The sequence below is a fragment of the Syngnathus typhle genome, linkage group LG12 (genome assembly GCF_033458585.1).
Source record: "Syngnathus typhle isolate RoL2023-S1 ecotype Sweden linkage group LG12, RoL_Styp_1.0, whole genome shotgun sequence".
Classification (NCBI taxonomy): Eukaryota; Metazoa; Chordata; class Actinopteri; order Syngnathiformes; family Syngnathidae; genus Syngnathus; species Syngnathus typhle.
The window spans coordinates 11,842,002-11,862,239 of NC_083749.1; the positions used below are offsets into that span (position 1 = coordinate 11,842,002).

Consider the following 20,238-nt stretch of genomic DNA (forward strand, 5'->3'; position numbering starts at 1 on the left):
GGTAGGTCACTTTTCAACCCGGCTCTCCTTATTGGTCCATGAAACTTGGCTGGGGATGCTGTGGCAAGGTAACACCTGAAAAAAGATGAGTTTTAGATGTTAGGTGAGATTTTTGTAGTGGAAGGTAAAAATAGCTTTTGTTTTAGCAAAGCATACAGTATACTTCTTCTCGGTCTTTGAGATCGCATACATTTGAAACATTTTAAGTAATGACAGTTATTTGGACTAATGCTTGTCTTGTGAGTATGAATATACAATAACCACATAACCTTTTAACAGCAGGTTCGTGGGGACAATGGTAGCGATGCCATGTAGCCACTGCAGTGTGAGGACACAGCACTTACTGATTTTCTTCCCAACATCTCCTCATCGTCTCTAAGATGCTTTCATCATTTACTGTTCCACTTGACAAAGTAGAGGATAGCTACAAGTACAAGAGGAAAGAGGACAAGAAAAGACCGCTTGGTAAAAGTATTAGAATGTCCAATAGTCTGGATATCGTGTGTTAGGTGCAGGAAGTCTTTCCAAGCAGAGTATATTTGTGTAAATGGCGAAACTCGTTCATAATCTTCTTCACCAAAGCACACTCCTTCCAGAAGCCGCCAGAATACTCGCTCCATGTTATAAGGGTCCTAAATAATACACAATTTTAATTATTAAAAGACATTTACACTGCTTATGTACTACCTGCAACCAATATGTGACAATGTCAGCTGATAATCGTGCAATTACAATTTTTTTTAGCATTGCACTGGAAAATCACCTGGATGTCAATGGCAGGAGCCAGTGTCTGTGTCACATTAGTTGCCATGGTAAAGTCACCAGAGGTTACTGTCCTGTGAACAATGTCATTGGCATTCACCATGGCCACAAGCTTCAGGGGTAACCCCATCTTCTTCACAATAAAGCCAGCTGTGACAGAGATTGACAAAACAAGAGAGATATGAGTGTGTGTGTGTGTATATGTTCTCCATGGATCGCCACCTTGCCGTGGTGGAGAGCCTTGCGTGTTCCGATGAACCTAAGAGCGATGCCGTCTGGAGTCTCGGCTCCTGGTAGGTTCAACCATGGCGGTAAGGTCGAAGGGGAGGTTCCAGACAAAGTGCGATCCAAAGACCTCAACGGTGGGAGTGGCGGAAGATGACACTGTGAGTCACAACGGCACTGAAGGCGGACGAAAGCTGCAACAGAGGGTGGTCTCCAATCGTCATGGACCCATGCCATTGGATCCCGGCCCCTTTCTGCCAAGGACCGTGTGGTGGCTGCAGGCACATCAGTCTCCCCACGTTAAAAGACGTCACGCGCAGGCGTCCTCCTGAAGGGAACGTATTCCATTTCACATCCTGGACAACAAAGTCCTGTGGCGATCAGGAAGTGGTAACGGGGGCAGGACAGTGAGGTCTGGCAGCCCCTAGCCACAACCTGGCACACAGGCGGTGGGTGTTAGATTCAGCCGTTAAGTCCTTGGACTGAGGCAGAAGAGCTTCTCGGCAGCTGCACCCATGACTGAGCAGCCCTATTTAGGATCCACTCTGCTCACCCCATTTAGGGGAGGGGGTTAGAAAAGGTACCCTAAATATAGCCTGCCTCACAAAATCCTGTCTGGAATATTGCATCCAGAGGGATCACCGTCACGCGGTCAAAAACAAAAACATGTGCACATTGGAGCCTGGAACGTGCTGACCCTAACGGACAACCAAGCCAGTGATCGACCTGAAAGGCGAAATGCCATCATCTCCAGAGAGCTAAGGAAGTTCCAGATCGACGTCGCAGCACTCTCCGAGACCCGACTAGCAGATGAAGGGCATCTGAAGGAGGAAAAAGGTGGATATACTTTCTTTTGGAAAGGAAAACCTGCAACTGAGCCAAGAATCCATAGTGTGGGTTTTGCTATCAAGAACCGCCTCATCAACCACCTCCATGAACTCCCTGTGGGCATTAACGAGCGCCTAATGACCATACGCCTGATGCTTGCCAACAATCAGATGGCCACGGTCATTAGTGCCTATGCACCAACACTTGATGCACAGGACGAAGATAAGGAGGCCTTCTACGCTGACCTAGACAAAGTCCTATCGGAAGTCCCCAAGGAGGATAAGCTAATCCTGCTTGGAGACTTCAACGCCAGAGTGTGACGAAACCACCACCTATGGAGGGGTACGCTGGGACGAGAAGGGGTTGGAAACACAAACTCTAATGGCACATTACTACTAACCAAGTGCTCAGAACACAACCTGGTCATCACCAACACACTTTTCCGTCACAAAAACAAGTTCAAAACATCTTGGATGCATCCTCGCTCCAAACTGTGGCATCTCATCGACTATGTCATTGTCCGCTCTAAAGACCGCCGCGATGTCCTAAACACCAGAGCAATGACCAGTGCAGACGACTGCTGGACCGACCATCGCCTCATTCGCTCCATCATGTCCATCCGCCTAATGCGGAAAAAACGGATGCAGAAAAGACAATGCCGGCCAAGAATAAACATCGAGCTGTTGAATGACACCGCCTACCAACAACAGCTGCAGGAGGCTCTTAGTGCAGCGCTGCCCAACCACTACCCAGAGGATACTGAAACACACTGGAGCACACTTTCGACTACCATAATGAACACCTGCAAAAAAAATCCTCGGGCACAAAAAGCGGACGCATCAAGACTGGTTTGATGAGAATGACACTGAGATCCAGCAGCTAATTAACAACAAGCGGCAAGCTTTCATCACCTGGCAAAATGACATCCAGTGCAAGGTGAAAAGAGTAGCCCATGCCAAAGCGAAGGCAGCCGTCCAAACACAGGTTAGGAAACTGAAGAACCAATGGTGGACAAAGAAGGCTCTGGAGATCGAGCAGCTTGCTGACTCTGGAGACACGAGAGGCTTCTTTGATGCCACAAGAGCGGTGTATGGTCCCAGCCACCGCTGCCTAACCCCCCTTTGCTCAAAGGATGGCCTGCTGCTGAAGGACAAGGAGGCAATTGCAAACAGGTGGAAAGAACACTACGAGGACCTCTTAAACAGGGACACTACACCTGAGATGGAGGCTCTTGATCAACTACCACAACAGCCCACAGCTGAAAGCATGGGAGAGCCACCCAGCCTGAACGAGCTGCAGGATGCCATTGGGAAGATGAGGAACAACAAGGCTGCTGGGCCCGATGGAAATCCAGCAGAGGTCTTGAAGAAAGGCGGACCCGACCTTCTCAGGCACATCCATGCCCTGCTTCTTAAGATCTGTGAAGAAGAGGAAATCCCTGCGCAGCTCAGAGATGCCTTAATCGTCCCCGTATTCAAGAAAGGAGACAAGGCAGACTGCGGGTATTACCATGGCATTTCTCTCCTCTCCACCATAGGGAAAGCCCTCGCTCGGGTTCTGGCCAACAGACTCACCCCCCTGTCAGAAATCATCCTTCCTGAGTCTCAGAGTGGATTTTGCCCAAGCAGAGGCACCACAGACATGGTTTTCATTGCTCGACAGCTGCAAGAAAAATGCCGGGAACAAAATCAACCACTATACATGGCCTTCATAGACCTCACCAAAGCCTTTGATTCAGTTAACCGTCAGGCCCTTTTGCTGGTTCTATCCAAGATTGGCTGCCCAGACAAATACATCCGAGTACTGAGACTACTGCATGATAACATGTCAGCCACAGTGCTCAGCGGCAGTGGAGACGAGACGGAACCCTTCAGGGTTGACACAGGTGTCAAACAGGGATGCGTCATCGCTCCAACACTATTTGCCATCTTTATTGCTGCTATCCTCTGCCATACAAGCAAGCATCTGCCCCACGGAGTCAAAATCATGTACAGAACTGACGGCCAACTCCTCAACATCAACCGACTCAGGGCTAAAGGTCAAACCACCACCATATCCATCATGGAGCTGCAGTATGCGGACGACAATGCCCTTGTGGCCCAGTCAGAAGTAGACCTACCTTTGCGAAGGCATACAAACAGCTTGGTCTGGCCATTAATATAAAAAAGACCCAAATCCTCCACCAACCACTACCAAACTGCAGTTTGCTTGTCCGCCCCCCAAACATCTCTATTGATAACATCCGACTGGAAAAGGTTGACCACTTCCCCTATCTTGGCAGCCTCCTGTCATCTAAAGCCACCATTGATGATGAAATTGACCATCGCCTCAGCTGTGCCAGTGGGGCTTTCTCAAGGCTACGGAAGCGAGTCTTCGAGAATCGTGACCTCCAAGCAAAGACCAAAATCCTGGTCTACAAAGCTGTGGTCCTCCCCACCCTTCTGTATGGGTCAGAAGCCTGGACCACATACAGCAGGCACTTAAGGGCACCTAGACCTACCATCAGAGATGCCTCCGGAAAATCCTCAGGATCAGCTGGAAGGACTGACGCACCAACACCAGCGTCCTGGAGGAGGCTGGCTTGCCCACCATCACTGCCACCATTGCCCAAAACCAACTGAGATGGATTGGCCATGTAATCCGCATGCCTGACTCTCGCCTCCCAAAACAAGTTCTTTATTCCCAGCTCGCCGAAGGAAAGCGGGCCCCGGGAGGTCAGAAGAAGAGGTTCAAGGACAACATAAAAGCAAACCTGAAGAAGTGTCACATAAACATTAAAACTTGGGAAGACAAGGCCGCAGACAGGACGACGTGGAGAATCCTTGTCCGTGACGGCGCCGCGCAATATAACGTTGACCTCCACCATGCCGCTCAAGACAAACGCAGACGCAGAAAGGAGAGAGCCCCCACCAAGAAGGCCCAACCCAAACCCACCACTATTACATTCCCCTGTCCACACTGCACCAGAGTTATCGGGTCCAGGATCGGCCTCTTCAACCACCTGAAGACCCAATAAGACCAAGAAGGAGGACCGTCGTACTCGACTACGAGTGACCGCCGATGATGATGATGATGGTGTGTGTATATATATGTTGGAATAATTTAAGTAAAGCCTTGTCATTTACGAGTTTATGGCTTTCCTTTTATCTATGTTCTTCCTCTTTAGTGACAGGGATGTCTTTTGATCCCTGTCAGCCATATGTATCCTTCCTGTCCTTATCTGTGTGTTTTTGTTCCTGTAAGAGGCCTTCACTAACAATGAGCAGAGCTTATTTGCATAGGCGAAATGTTCTTATTTGGTTGAAAGAAACTCCATTCCTTTTAGTTAACTGTAGGTTTGGTTCATAGATTGTTGTTGATCAGAACTGTTTTTCTTTGTTAAGTGTTAAACACAGTTTGAAGTGGTTGCGTACAAGTTATCCCATATTTACTCAAGTCTTGTTCAAGTGTTTAGGACAAGTCACTCATTGTTATTGCGTGTTAATTTACTAATTAGATAAAGTCTAGCCAAGGTTTAGTTGCATTGTTCCACAGGAAAGCGGCAATTGAAGTTATCTGATCTCACTCGCGGACTACTCGGCCAACAACTGGAGAAGAACAGATGGACAAACTCTGCGGGGGTCACGGGCCGACAATGAAGTGCCAATTCACATCACACTACATTCCTTAGCTAATCAACGTTGCTACAGACACAATCTTCCCTCCCTTTAGTGTAGCAACGCCTCTGTAACCAGGGCAACCAAAACATTAAATTGAGGAGCACGTGGAGGGAGAACTCAGAATTGATGGAGATTGTAACCGAGTTTCCTCTTTCTATCGTTCTCCTCGCGAGTAAACCTGTTCTGGTTCTTTTCTCCTCTTCCTTCCAGCGTGTGGTTAAATGTCTGATGGTATTTAGACCTGACAATATATATATATATATGACAATATATATATAGGGCGGCTCGGTGTCGCACTGGGTAGCACGTCCGCCTCACAGTTAGGAAGGTGCGGGTTCGATTCCACCTCCGGCCCTCCCTGTGTGGAGTTTGCATGTTCTCCTCGGGCCTGCATGGGTTTTCTCCGGGCACTCCGGTTTCCTCCCACATCCCAAAAACATGCTTGGTAGGCCGATTGAAGACTCCAAATTGTCCCTAGGTGTGAGTGCGAGTGCAAATGGTTGTTTGTCTCTGTGTGCCCTGCGATTGGCTGGCAACCGGTTCATGGTGTCACCCGCCTACTGCCCGATGACAGCTGGGATAGGCTCCGGCACTCCCGCGAGCCGTGTGGGGACTAAGCGGTTCGGAAAATGGATGGATGGATATATATATATATATATATATATATTAGGGATGCACCGAAATAAAAATTCTTGGCCGAAACCGAAAACCAAAAATGAGGAAACCAAGGCCGAAAACCGAAAACACCAAAAGAAATGATTATGTCAGTTATTAGAACCACAGCATTTATGGCTACAAGTGTACTAACCTCACTAAAATCAAGGCATTGCAATAAACCAGTTACAAAAGTATGAAAATATTTATTTAGCACTGACATTACAACAATGCACAATATAAATTTCGGCCGTGTTGTTTCGGTGATTTAGGTCTTTCGGCCAAAAACCGAAAATGCACTTTCGGTGGCCGAATGTTTGGTGCATCCCTAATATATATATATATATATATATATATATATATATATATATATATATATATATATATATATATATATATATATATATATATATATATATATATATATATATATATATATATATATATATATATATATATATATATATATGTGTGTATATGTGTATGTATTTATATATATATATATATATATATATGTATATATATATATATATATATATATATATATATATATATATATATATATTAGGGGTCTAAATCGCGGGTTTTGTCACGATACGATATAATACTGATACGAAGAACTACGATACGATATTTGCCGATATCTTAAAGCCTGCAGCGATTCATTCACGATATATCGCGATATAGTTCTCTATGATCGATTTTTTTTTTTTTTTTTAATAAAAAATATAGAACAATATCCTGATTTGTAACAATTCATTCGCAAAATCAACAAGGTACTGCAAACTCTTTATTTAGGAAATTACAAGAGTATTGCAGTATACAAAGTGCTTATTTTAACACTGAACTTTGATGTTGTGTTTTTTCTTTAAATGTGCGGCAAGATTTGTGCTCCCTGAATATTTGATCACCGCATGGCAGGATTTTCAAACTGCACGTGTCTTGTCCGTTGAGCCATCTTTTCTTTGGAATCCAAAGTGCTTCCAAACGAATGACTTGAAGCCTAAAGGGGAGCAAATTTCTTCTTCTTTCTTTTTGGACACTAGCCATAGCACCAGCCCAGGAGCCGCGTACTAGTTGTCGACTCCCCTTTCACGTGCCTGCTCTGCTCACAACACAACGCCGCTCCCTGCTCCCTGCTCCCGGAAAGAGGAAGCAAGCAACAATGAACTGGATTTCAAATTAAAGTCGCGTCTAATGTCCGAGGTCAAACACGGCGATATAAATCGATGTTTACGTTTAGCATCGATGCCAATAAATCGTAGAGCATTATATCGATTAATCGATGTGTATCGATGTATCTTTACACCCCAACAATATACTAAAAGACAAAACTTTTTCCCAACAACAGAGAGAGAGAGAAAAAAGTAAAGAATAGCTCCTTTTAATTAAAGTTATACTATTAATATGCATCTTCCAGTAATGTTTTTCTAAAAAGGTTAATAATTCATGTACATGACGTAATACTTTTTTCTACAAAATTCAATAGATGACTCTCCAAGAGCAAGAATGCCACTGCATTTAAATTGTTTTTTTGGTGGGAAATTACACTTCCGGTATCGCTATCGGATTGATATCGGGTATTTTGGGGCAGGAAATACTTGGTATCGGATCGAATCCAAAATCATTGGTATAGCCCAGGGGTGGGCAAACTTTTTGACTCGCGGGCCGAACTGGGTTCTAAATTTGGACCGGAGGGCCGAACCAGGAGCAGATGGACGTAGTGTTTGTGTGAAGTAATATAAGCGACCTGTAAAGGTCATTGCATAAAAGATTTTGGCCTTTAGTAGGTAGTAAAGCATGGATATTCCAAACAAGTTTTTTGAAAACAAATGCATTTATTAACAGCATTAAAAAAAAAATCACTAAAAAACTGCTATCGGTGGTTCTCATAAAATAAGACACTGTTATTATGAATAACAGTCTCCATCACTTCAGTGTCTGCAGGTCAGATTAATGAAAGATGTTTATCTTATGAGATCACATCAAACGGCAAACATTCTGACCAAATATATCATCTTGAAGAATCGGTGAAAGCATACATCCAAATAAAGTAATCAAAACTGCAACACGGTGAGGGGTATGTGAAAATCAGAGCAGAGTTTTAACTCACAAACATCTGGTAACAGAGGTGAGGACGTCGCGAACGTCGAGCCAAATTGGTCACTCTTTTTTTTAACATTCGGCACTCACTTCTTTTCTTCGGGCCACTCATTTTAATGGAAGGATTCCAGGGGAAGGTTTGTGGGTGGCTTTAGCGTAAAACGGTATCTGAAAGCTCAGCGCGCAAATTGCAGGAACGCCGTCGTCACAGCCCTCGCTCTAAATTCGGGGCTGATACAAATAGAGCGCGAGTGCGCCATGTCCGTACTACTGAGTACGTACACGCACTTGTGAGTGTGCACCGAGCTTTCCGACACGGCTTCCGGTAGTAAATGCGCAGGCGAGCGCTTCCCCATCTACTGGGGAAACGCAGTCATTGCAGGCAATATGACCAAAAAAACGTTTTAATAATACAATTTATTCAGGGTTGGCGGGCCGGATTAAACGGTCCCGTGGGCCGGATGTGGCCCGCGGGCCGTAGTTTGCCCACCCCTGGTATAGCCCATCCCTACTTAACATGGCCACTTCGTAGCTTGCTTTAGTAATATTTATTTTTGACTCACAGTTCAGTGTGAAGAATCGCTGTTGTGATGCCAGTTCAGCTTGGAGCTGCTTCACTGTATCAGCACGGTCACTCCCTGTTAGCTGGTCGTTTGTGTTCGCATGTTTAGTCTGATAGTGTCTCTTTAAGTTGAAATCCTTAAACAAGGCTACCATCTCTTTACAAATTAGACAAACACAATTGCCTTTGTCAGGGTTTTCCAAACTATCTTGATCTGTGATTATGTTGGAATGTATGTAACCGGTAATAAATAACTTAGGTAGATTAGTTTTATGCTTATGTTGGTATGTAACCAGTAATAAACCACCTAGCTCTGTCCCATCCTAAACAATGTCGTAAAACATCCCCTGCTCTGTTTATCTAGAGTTCAAGAGCTTTAACTTGTCTATTCAGTCCACTGTCACCCCCACCCTTTTTGTCTTAATAAAAATGCTCTTGTGGGAAGCGAGAGTCAGACTTCATTCGGCCATCGCTGTGATGTACAGTAATCCCTCCCTACATCACGGTTTGTTTATCGCGGTTTCACTACATCGCAGATTTTTTTCCCAAATTGAAAAAAAGAATTAAAAGTCAATATAAAACTTCTAAATTGAGGAATTATGGCACAAAACTTGCCCACACGCCAGCAGAAGGCAAGGAGTACCCACACAATTGCAGCGCATACACTTGTACCTTTTTTTTTTTTTTTTTTTAAAGGTTATTACAAGAGTTCTAAAAACATATTTACAGTGTTGTACCTTGTTATAGAAAATTGTTATAATAATAAAAGAGTTCTAAGAACATATTTACAGTATGTACACTTCTACCTTGTTATAAAAAAAATTATAATAATAAAGGTTGGTCTAAAAACATACCGTTTTTTTTCATGTACAATGCGCAAAATTTAACTAATTTATTGTCCTAAAATCTGGGGTGCGCATTATACATGGGTACAATTTATTATTATTATTTTTTTTTTAAGAAAATCTTGGTACAACAAAACCAACAACAGGACTGACCGACAAAGTCGTGGAACAAAAAGACAGGGTGACATTACCAAAGACAGGAACAGACACCAAACAGACATCATGACAGTAACACATGCAATGATCCGACGGTGAGCGAGGGGCAGACAGGACTTAAATACAAAACGCGTTACATTGATTGAGGTGACACAGGAAGGGAGGGGCGACGCGAACAGAAACTATGGCAACCTAGACACATAGCAAAACTGGGGACGAGACATGACAAATCTCCCTCGAAAAAAAACTTGAAATCACCTTCTTGTTTGTTGTCAATCGCGCATCGCATTCAGCCATCCTGCCCAACACACTTAGTCAGTAAAATTCATAATTGACGACACATCGTTTGATGCGATGGTGCAATCCTTGATGGTGTGTTATTGTCAAATATTGTTTGTTTTTTAATCTCCATTGCGGACCGGACGTCATACGGAGGCAGTATCACTGCGCATGCGCACTATGGATCCGATGCGCAGAACGTCCGCACGCCTTTTTCACATGTCCGCACTGATCGCGGTGGTGCCTTTACGGCCAGTCGGAGAAATCAACGCTAACAAAAAAAATTACATCCAGTCTAGTTAAGACCATACCAAAGACTATGAAAATGGGACCCATTGCTTCCCTGCGTGTGTGACGATCATTGGGACTTAAAAAAATAAAAAAAATTAATTAAATTAAAAAAAATAATAATAAAAAATTTGGGTGCGTATTATACATGGGTACAGGCTTTTTTCCAGCATCAACATGCCATTTTTAGGGTGCCTATTATACATGGGGGCGCATTATACACGGAAAAAAACGGTAGTAAAAATAATAAAAACAATAATAAAAAAGATCAATAAAAAAACTGAGATGACAGCGGACGGGTTGGGAACGTGTAGGGTGAAACACGACAAAAACAACAACCAATGATAGCAATAACTTCCAGTAAAGATGAGTTTTTTCCTCAATACTCCAGTTCAAACTTATTGTGTGATCTAAAAACCTGCTGGCCGATGTTAGTATGCAGGAAAAGCCTCAGGCGACCAGAATGCTATCAACAAAAAAAAAAAAGAAAGACACAGAAACAGTACATAATTGTATCCATCACTTGCGAAGCATTTTCGATGGTCAAATCATCAAGTTTCTGTAAAACATGCACAGTATAACAGCACCTACGCAATCCGCGTTTCATCAAGGTCGTCACACCCGTCACGACTAAGAAGTTGTATATGTACGTGTGCTACGGTAACACCAGCAGAACAAGCACAGGAGACACTAGTTTCAACAGCAGTTGCCACCAGTTGCCAGAGAATAGCCATGAAAAGAAACCCCACTGTTGTGGAACTTTGTCATTCGACATGGCCTCCTGTAAGTTCTTCAGTGAAGCCATGGCGTCATAGATGTGTGTGTCATTTTCTCCCGTTATGTATGTGCAACAGGAAGTCCCAATGATGTGGCACACACCACCTTGTGCTGCCGTCAACAAGTCCAGAACCATCCTGTTTTGCAAGACCATCAGCCTAATAGCCTGAATCTCTCTATTTTGTCCATCGTTGACTTGTAGTGACAGATTCGCAAAGGATTGAAAACGATAGTTCAGTGTCTCGATGATGAGTGAATGTTTTCCAACTCTGACCCGGGGAAAAAGCGCATGAACAACTTTGTCTCCAACGGACCATACTTTATGGTCATCTGGAACATTCGCACCCCAGATACGGTCATGAGGGTCAAAGGTTGCAACCGCCCTGCGTTGACGTCCAGAAGAGTTGTGTGCTGTCGTCAGCTGTCGATGTCGTATCCTGTAGGTGTGGTCTGTCACCCACACTGGTGCACACACTCCTGTCCAGTTGGCGGGCAGCATCGGATAAACCTTGTGACCACAAAGCCCCCAGCCATTTTGTATGAAGTATGTTCCGTTCGATGGTGCAGACATGTTAGTCGGAGAGCCCTCCCCAACTGAAATGGCTCTCCTATCCTGACACTCAGCGGCGATGTCCAAAGCTCCCATCCAGTTTCCTCCTGGAGAGCAGTCACTGTCAATGCATTTGTGGGTCTTACTTCCTTGGATGTAACACGTATAGTTCACTCCAGGTCGCCGCTCTGTGTAGGCCACCTGCTGTAATGTTCGTCCTTTAACAGTCACATTGAGATTTGTCCAGAAAAGCTGATCACAGGTGCCATCCACAAGTCCAGGGCGGAAAGGGTCGTCATCACTCACTTTGACAGCATGGTGCTGATATCCAACTCCTCCTATGGATGCCATACATTTTGCTTCAGTGACATTCATTGCTCTGGCCTCCAAGTGAACTTGCGTGGAAGAAGGGGGGAGTTTCGAACACACATAACATCCCTCCTGTGTGTGGGCTCTCACAGTGAACTTGACGTACCGGCACCACGTGTTGGTTTCGTATGGGTTTTTGGGGTCCCATGACCAGTCCTCAAAGTTCTCATCGTGTGACCATCGTTTTCCACCTCCTGTTTTATCATATGATTATGTGAACCCGATCAATCAAATACAAGGAAGAAAATATAAAGAAGAATATCGGGTGCGCATTATACATGGGTACAAATGTTTTACATTTCTTTTTTTTTTTTTTTTAAGAAAATCACGGTACAACAAAACCAACAACAGGACTGACCGACAAGGACAGGGTGACATTACCAAAGACAGGAACAGAAACCAAACAGACATCATGACATTAACACATGCAATGATCCGACGGTGAGCGAGGGGCAGACAGGACAAATACAAAACACGTTACATTGATTGAGGTGACACAGGAAGGGAGGGACAACGCGAACAGAAACTATGGCAACCTAGACACATAGCAAAACTGGGGACGAGACATGACAAATCTCCCTCGAAATAAAACTTGAAATCACCTTTCTTCTTGTTTGTTGTCAATCGCGCATCGCATTCAGCCATCCTGCCCAACACACTTAGTCAGTAAAATTTATAATTGGCGACACATCGTTTGATGCGATGGTGCAATCCTTGATGGTGTGTTATTGTCAAATATTGTATGTTTTTTAATCTCCATCGCGGACCGGACATCATACGGAGGCAGTATGACTGCGCATGCGCACTATAGATCCGATGCGCAGAACGGATGCGCAAGACACGTCAGTTATATAAAGAGCGAGAGTTGTTTTCTTCTTATTAGTTTCAATTCACAGTTTAATTAGCAGTTTCAATCAGCAAATAACAAAATGCGTATTACAGGTTATATTTTATTTCACAACACTTTGCCTTGTTCCTTCCGTCTCTGCTGTTCACTTCAAACACGCTCCATACGAACGCAATACTCTCATATCAGACGCTTGCTCGATCACCTGCTCGTTTGCTGTCACAATGTACCCGACACAAATCTGAAACATTTGTTGCGGCTCTGAGTCACGACGAGGGGCAAGTTTTGGTTTCCAAGGGTGTTTCTATTCCTCTTCAACTTCTCTCCCATACAGAGCCGCCTTTTTCACATGTCTGCACGTCACTTTCCTCTTTTCATTTTAAACGAACTGATCGCGGTGGTGCCTTTATGGGCAGTTGGAGAAATCAACGCCAACAAAAAAAATACATCCAGCCTAGTTAAGACCATACCAAAGACTATAAAAATGGGACCCATTGCCTCCCTGCTTGGCACTCAGCATTAAGGGTTGGAATTGGGGGGTTAGATAACCAAATGATTCCCGAGCGCGGCGCCACTGCTGCTCACTGCTCCCCTCTCCCCCAGGAGATGGATCAAAATCACACGGGAATGGGTCAGATGCAGAGGACAAATTTCACCACACCCAGATGCGTGTGTGACGATCATTGGGACATAAAAAAAAATAATAATAATAATTTGGGTGCGTATTATACATGGGTACAGGCTTTTTTCCAGCATCGACATGCCATTTTTAGGGTGCGTATTATACATGGGGGCGCATTATACATGGAAAGAAACGGTAATTTGCCTTTGTTCCAATGTATTCTTCTTTTTCCCTCACTACTTTAATATTTATAATCCAAAAGCAGCTATTTATTTATTTTGCATTGTATTGCGGGTCATCAGCCTACCTGTAATGTTACCTGCTCCTCCAGTGTGCACCATCGCCTCCAGTTCAGGCAGTGGTTTGTGAGTCTCAATCTGCTCCATATCACTTATCTGAAAGTATGCAAAGATGAAATGCACCAGCTGGATCATGATACGAGACCAGTTCATCGAGTTAAGGATCATGAGGCCATGATATTTTACCAATTCCTCATCGGCAAATAAACGGAGAGCCTGATCAATATCATCAGAAGAGCCGTCCGCTTTGAAAACACACAATGCAGTCAATGAAATCATAATGTGCACTATACACTCACATCCACTAGGCAGAGACACCAAAACTATTTTTTTTTTTGCAATTAAGATATTAAAATGAGACAGCGATTAATAGTTGTGTCACAATACTTCTTGTTACATATAAAAGTCAAAGTCAAAAAGTCTAAGTCTGCTTTATTGTCAACGTCTTCACATGCCGAGACACACAAAGAGATCGAAATTACGTTTTCTCTATCCCACGGTGACAAGACATATTACACGATAGACATACAAGTAAACGACGCAATATAAAAAACAAGAAGGCACAAAAAATAAATAATAAGAGTAATAATAAATAATAAATAAACAGATAACACAACAAATAAGAGCCAGTGTGCATACAGACAGTAAAAGTACAGGACGCTACGCAGAACGGGGAAGCGAGTTCAGGATCCTAACAGCCTGGAGTATGAAGCTGTTTGAGAGTCTAGTGGTGCGGGAGCGCAGGCTTCTGTACCTCTTCCCAGAGGGCAGAAGCTCGAACAAAGAGTGAGCGGGGTGACTCACATCACTCACAATCGTGGTCGCCTTGCGGGTGAGATGGGAGGTGTAAATGTCCTTGAAGGAGGGGAGCGAAGCACCAATAATCTTACCAGCCGTGTTCACTATGCGCTGCAGGGCCTTCAAGTTGTAGTCAGTGCAGCCGCCACCCCAAACAGCAATACAGCTGGAGAGGACGCTCTCAATGGTGCCGCGGTAAAATGCAGTCATGACGGCCGGAGGAGCGCTCGCTCGCCTAAGTTTCCGCAGGAAGTACAGGCGGCGCTGGGCTTTCTTTGCCAGTGATGCGGTGTTGGTGGACCAGGAGAGATCCTCACTGATGTGCACCCCCAGGAACTTGGCGCTGCTCACTCGCTCCACCACAGCACCGTCGATGGTCAGCGGCAGGTGTTGGGTGTGACCCTTCCGGAAGTCCACAACAATCTCCTTGGTCTTGTCGACGTTCAGCAGGAGGTTGTTGTCCCTGCACCACGTGGTCAGAAGGTCAACCTCCAGCCTGTAGTGAGTCTCGTCTCCCTTGGTGATGAGACCCACCAGAGTCGTGTTGTCAGCAAACTTTACTATACGGTTGTCGCTGTAGGTTGCAGTGCAGTCATGCGTCAGGAGGGTGAATAGCAGCGGACTGAGCACGCAGCCTTGGGGGGCCCCCGTGCTCAGCGTGATGCTGGCGGAGATTTTGTCGCCAACACGTACTACCTGTGGCCTCTGACAGAGGAAGTCCAGTAGCCAGTTGCAGAGGTAGGTACTGAGGCCCAGCGTGTCAAGTTTGCTGATGAGGCGTTGTGGCACAATGGTGTTGAAGGCAGAACTGAAGTCCACAAACAGCAATCTCACATACGAGTCCCTTCTCTCCAGGTGGGTGATGGCCGAGTGGAGGGCAGAGCAGATGGCATCCTCAGAGGACCGTTTGGCTCGGTACGCAAACTGGAAGGGGTCAATGGTGGGGGGAGAACGGATCGGATGTGCTCCATGACAAGCCGCTCAAGGCACTTCATGATGATGGGCGTAAGTGCCACGGGGCGGTCGTCATTGAAGCAGGACGGAGCGGGTTTCTTCGGCACAGGTACGATGGTGGCAGCTTTGAAACACGACGGGACGATGGCCTGCTGCAGGGAAGTGTTAAAGATGACTGTGAAGACATCCGTCAGCTCACCAGCGCAGTCCTTCAGCGCTCGACCCGGGATGTTGTCAGGGCCCGCCGCCTTACGGATGTTGATAGCGGCAAGCGCCCTCCTCACGCTGTCGGCGGAGAGGCACAGGGGCAGCTCGTGTGAAAGGGGAGTGGCCTTCAGCGGGCAAGTGCTGTTCTGAGCGTCGAAGCGAGCAAAGAAGCGGTTGAGGTCATTGAGCAGACAGACGTCGCCTTCACAGCTCTGCGGCGCGGGCTTGTAATCCGTGATGGTCTGAATGCCCTGCCAAAGGCTCCGTGCGTCCCTGCTGTCCTTGAAGTGGGCGGTAATTCTGCACAAGAACGCCCTCTTTGCATCTTTGATGCCCCGGGACAGGTCAGCCCTCGCAGTCCTCAAGCCAGCCTCATCCCCCGCTCTAAACGCTTTGTCCCTGGCCCTCAGCAGCCTGAAGACAGCACCTGTCAGCCATGGCTTCCGGTTAGCCCGAGTGACGATGGATTTTGAGAGAGTCACATCATCAATGCACTTCCTGATGTAGGAGGAAACAGAGTCCGTATACTCCTCAATGTCTGTCCGATCGTCGCAAGTGGCAGCCCTCCTAAACATGTCCCAGTCAGTAGAGCCAAAGCAGTCATGCAGTGCATCAGAGGCACCCTCAGGCCACACCCGTACCTGCTTGCGAACTGGCCTGGACGCTCTCACCATTTGTCTGTATGCGGTCAAAAGCATAACAGTGATATGGTCAGAAAGTCCAAGATGGGGGAGGGGGGCGGCTTTGAAAGCTCCTTTATGCAAAGAGTAGACCAGGTCCAGGAAGCTGTTGCCACGCGTAGGAAAATTAACATGCTGGTGAAGCCTCGGAAAAACAGACTTCAGGTTAGCACAATTAAAATCCCCAGCGAAGATGGTGAAACCGTCAGCTTGCGCTGTCTGTTGTTCACTGACAGCCTGGTACAGTTCACTAAGAGCCGCTATCCTGTCGCCTTCGATGTTGGAAGGCGGGCTGTAAACCGCGACGAGCAGAATTGGCAGGTAAAAAGGACGGCACTTAATGATCACGAACTCCGCCAGTGGCGAGCAGTGCTTGCATACCACTACAGAGTCCCGGCACCATTCGTCACGGATGTAGACGCATATTCCACCTCCACGAGATTTCCCCCCTTGTACAATGTACAATAAAGAGCTACCATCGATGTATTTAGTTTCAGGCCCACTATTAAGGGGAGTGTATTCTTTTTTAAATGGCCAAACACTGATAGTGTGTTGTGTTCATCTGCAAAGACATGGATATTATCTCCCATGCAAGTAATCATTTGCTTCTCCTGGACAGGAGTAACGCGTCCTTGAGGGTAAACCACCACCACATCCAAGCCACAGAGGCCTTTTGCACTCTGGATGGCTGAGCCACCTGTATCCCCTGATGTACCTATGTTGGAATGCCGGTGGAGAGACATCATTGTCATGACTCGTCCCCGGTCATTTCATTGAGTATACATATTCTCATAGTTTGTGTTAGAGTCTCTGTGTACTCGTCCCGGCCCTCCTGTGTCTGCCCATGATCAGTGTGATCACCCTCACCTGCCTCTCGTTGCATGTCTTGTATTTAAGTCCTGTCTGCGTGTCACTCCCTTTCGGATTGTCCTTGTCTCTCGTCTCACGTCTTTGTCTGTCAGTTCTGTTTCTGTTAGCCAGTCTGTTGGTCAGTCCCGTTGTTGTTTTGTTTGGTCGTTATGTTAGTTTGTTCGTTGTCTGTTCCCCTTCATCCTCCCATCCATCTCCCTTTTCCCTCAATAAACCCTGGTCCAAGCTGCATTTGGTCGCCCTGCTCCATTCCGGCCCGTGGCAATCACGCGATAAACATTTTGGTAAGAGAGCAGGTCCAAGTGACCACTGTTAGGGTGGTGCTCACTCTAACTTATTTTGCAAGAACCACACAAGAGACACGTAAGTCCTTTTAGACACCTGCAAGTGGAGGGTCCATTCGTCGCTGTGCTTACAGCAATGGTCGAAGGAGGTCTGACTCAGGCCTCATCAGGTGCATATTTATTGAGAGAAACAGAGTGGGGTTTTAAGTGGGGGTGTGGGAAGACAGGATGGGGTGATGCCCCTGGGCTGCTGATTAAAGCATAGCAGGGGGTCTTTTACGAAGTTGTGTAAACAAAGCAACTTTGATTGCTTCCTCTGGTAGTCAATCAGTTGAAAAGATCTTAGCACTTTGTTCTACTACTTTTGTTAAGACAGGACAAGCTAGGTAAATTATTACAGGTTACATTCTAACATAATCATACGATGAAGATATTCTGTAAACCCTAACATATCCCTCCTGTTTTATCATGTGATTATGTCAAGCCCGATCAATCAAACATAAGTAAGAAAATACAATGACAGCAATAATTTCCAGTGAAGATGAGGTTTTTCCTCAATACTCCAGTCCAAATTTTGTATGAGTGAACAACCTGCGGCTAGATATTATTTTGCAGGAAAAGTCTCACACGGTCCCTTTGCCTTAGGCGACCAGAATATTATCAATAACAACAGTTCAAGAAAAAATTGCTCGTGATTGCTCAGCCGTTGGGGGCTTGGCACGCCCACTGGTGGAGGGTGAGCACAATTCTCACCCCCTTCGCAGCTCTGCTCCGTCCGGGGAGTACTTGGAAATATCTGCTGCGCGGTCATTGTGTTCAGCGACTCAGGGTGGACTACCTGGCCACCAAGGGGGAAGAGGATTCTGCCTCTGTTTGAACTGGGGGCGGGGACTGTGTCGGTGGCGGATCTGGTTCCTTGCAGGAACCCTTCACTGGGGCGCACTGGGACAGATTATACCACGTATCTCCTTTGCCGGCCAGCTGGACGGCACGTGAGATGCGCTCCACCAATTTATAGGGGCTAGTCCACGCAGGCTCCGTCCCCCTCCTTCTTGGGACCTTCAGCTAGAACGTTGGGGTGATCTGGACCTCGGTCTTTGCTTCCGTATCTGCAGTAATTTGCTGAGCAAATCCCTATCTGGATCCACCACCGAAAGAACAGCAGCACGTCCGGAAAAACAGCAAAAAAACAGCACCTTTTCTGCAACCTTTGTATTTTACCGTGGCACCATTGAGAGCATCCTCTCCAGCTGTATTGCTTTTTGGGGTGGTAATGCACTGACTACAACATGAAGGCCCTGCAGCGCATAGTGAACACGGCTGGTAAGATTATTGGTGCTTCACTCCCCTCCTTGAAAGACATTTACACCTCCCATCTCACCCGTAAGGCGACCACGATTGTGAGTGATGTGAGTCACCCCGCTCACTCTTTGTTTGATCTTCTGCCCTCTGGGAAGAGGTACAGGAGCCTGCGCTCCCGCACCACCAGACTAACCAACAGCTTCATACTCCAGGCTGTTAGGATCCTGAACTCTCTCCCCCTTTCTGCGTAGCGTCCTGTACTTTGCGCTATGCTTACTGTCTGGTGTATGCACACTGGCTCAGTTTTGCTCCTCTTATTTATTGTGTTATTTGTTTATTTATTATTTATTCATCACTCATATTATTTATTTATTGTTCATTATTTATTGTTTGTGCCTTCTTGTTTTTATTTTGTGTCGTCTACTTGCATGTCTATCGTGTACTATGTCTCGTCACTGTGGGATAGAGGAAACGTAATCTTGGTTTCTTTGTGTGTCTTGACATGTGAAAGGATTGACAATAAAGCAGACTTTGACTTTGACTATTGATTAGTCATTTGAGATGTTTCTTCTGCTCCTCTCATCACTGTTTTGGTTGCCCTGGTTACAGAGGCGTTGCTACACCAAAGGGAGGGGAGATTGTGTCTGTAGCAACGCTGATTAGCTAAGGAATGTAGTGTGGTGTGAATTAGCACTTTATTGTCGGCCCGTGACCCCCGCAGAATTTGTCCTCTTTCCTCAACCAGCCTCAACCTTTCTGCTTCTTTCCTGGTTGGCTGACTCGTCCTCGTGTGGGATCAGATAACTTGAATTGCCGCTTTCCTGTGGAACAATGCAACTAAACCTTTGCTAGACTTTATCTACTTGATAAATTAACACACAATAATAATAAGTAATTTGTCCTAAACACTTAAACAAACATTGAGTAGATGTAAGGTAACTGGTATGCAGTTCCTTAAACAAACATTGAGTAAATATAGGATAACTTGTACGCAACTACTTCAAACTGTATATAACACTTAACAAGGAAAAACAGTTCTGACCAACAACAATCTATGAACCAAATCTACAGTTAGATAAAAGGAATGAAGTTTCTTTGAACCAAATAAGAACATTTTGCCTATGCAAATAAGTTCTGCTCATTGTTAGTGAATGCCTCTTACAGGAACAAAAACACACAGATAACATAAGGACAGGAAGGATACATATGGCTGACAGGGATCAAAAGACATCCCTGTCACTAAAGAGGAAGAACCTAGATAAAAGGAAAGTCATAAACTCGTAAAGACAAGGCCTCCAGGTCTGGCAGGCCAAGGCTT

General features: G+C 45.6%; 1 protein-coding gene across 1 annotated transcript; it reads right to left on the bottom strand.

Annotated features, from left to right (window-relative positions):
- Positions 1–429: 429 nt before the first annotated feature.
- Positions 430–17,207, bottom strand: thnsl2 (threonine synthase-like 2). The gene is given in 5 exon segments (XM_061294010.1): positions 430–587; positions 589–632; positions 764–912; positions 13,834–14,072; positions 17,029–17,207. Coding segments are annotated over 5 exon segments (693 nt in total). The 3' UTR covers positions 430–505.
- Between the last annotated feature and the right edge of the window lie 3,031 nt (positions 17,208–20,238).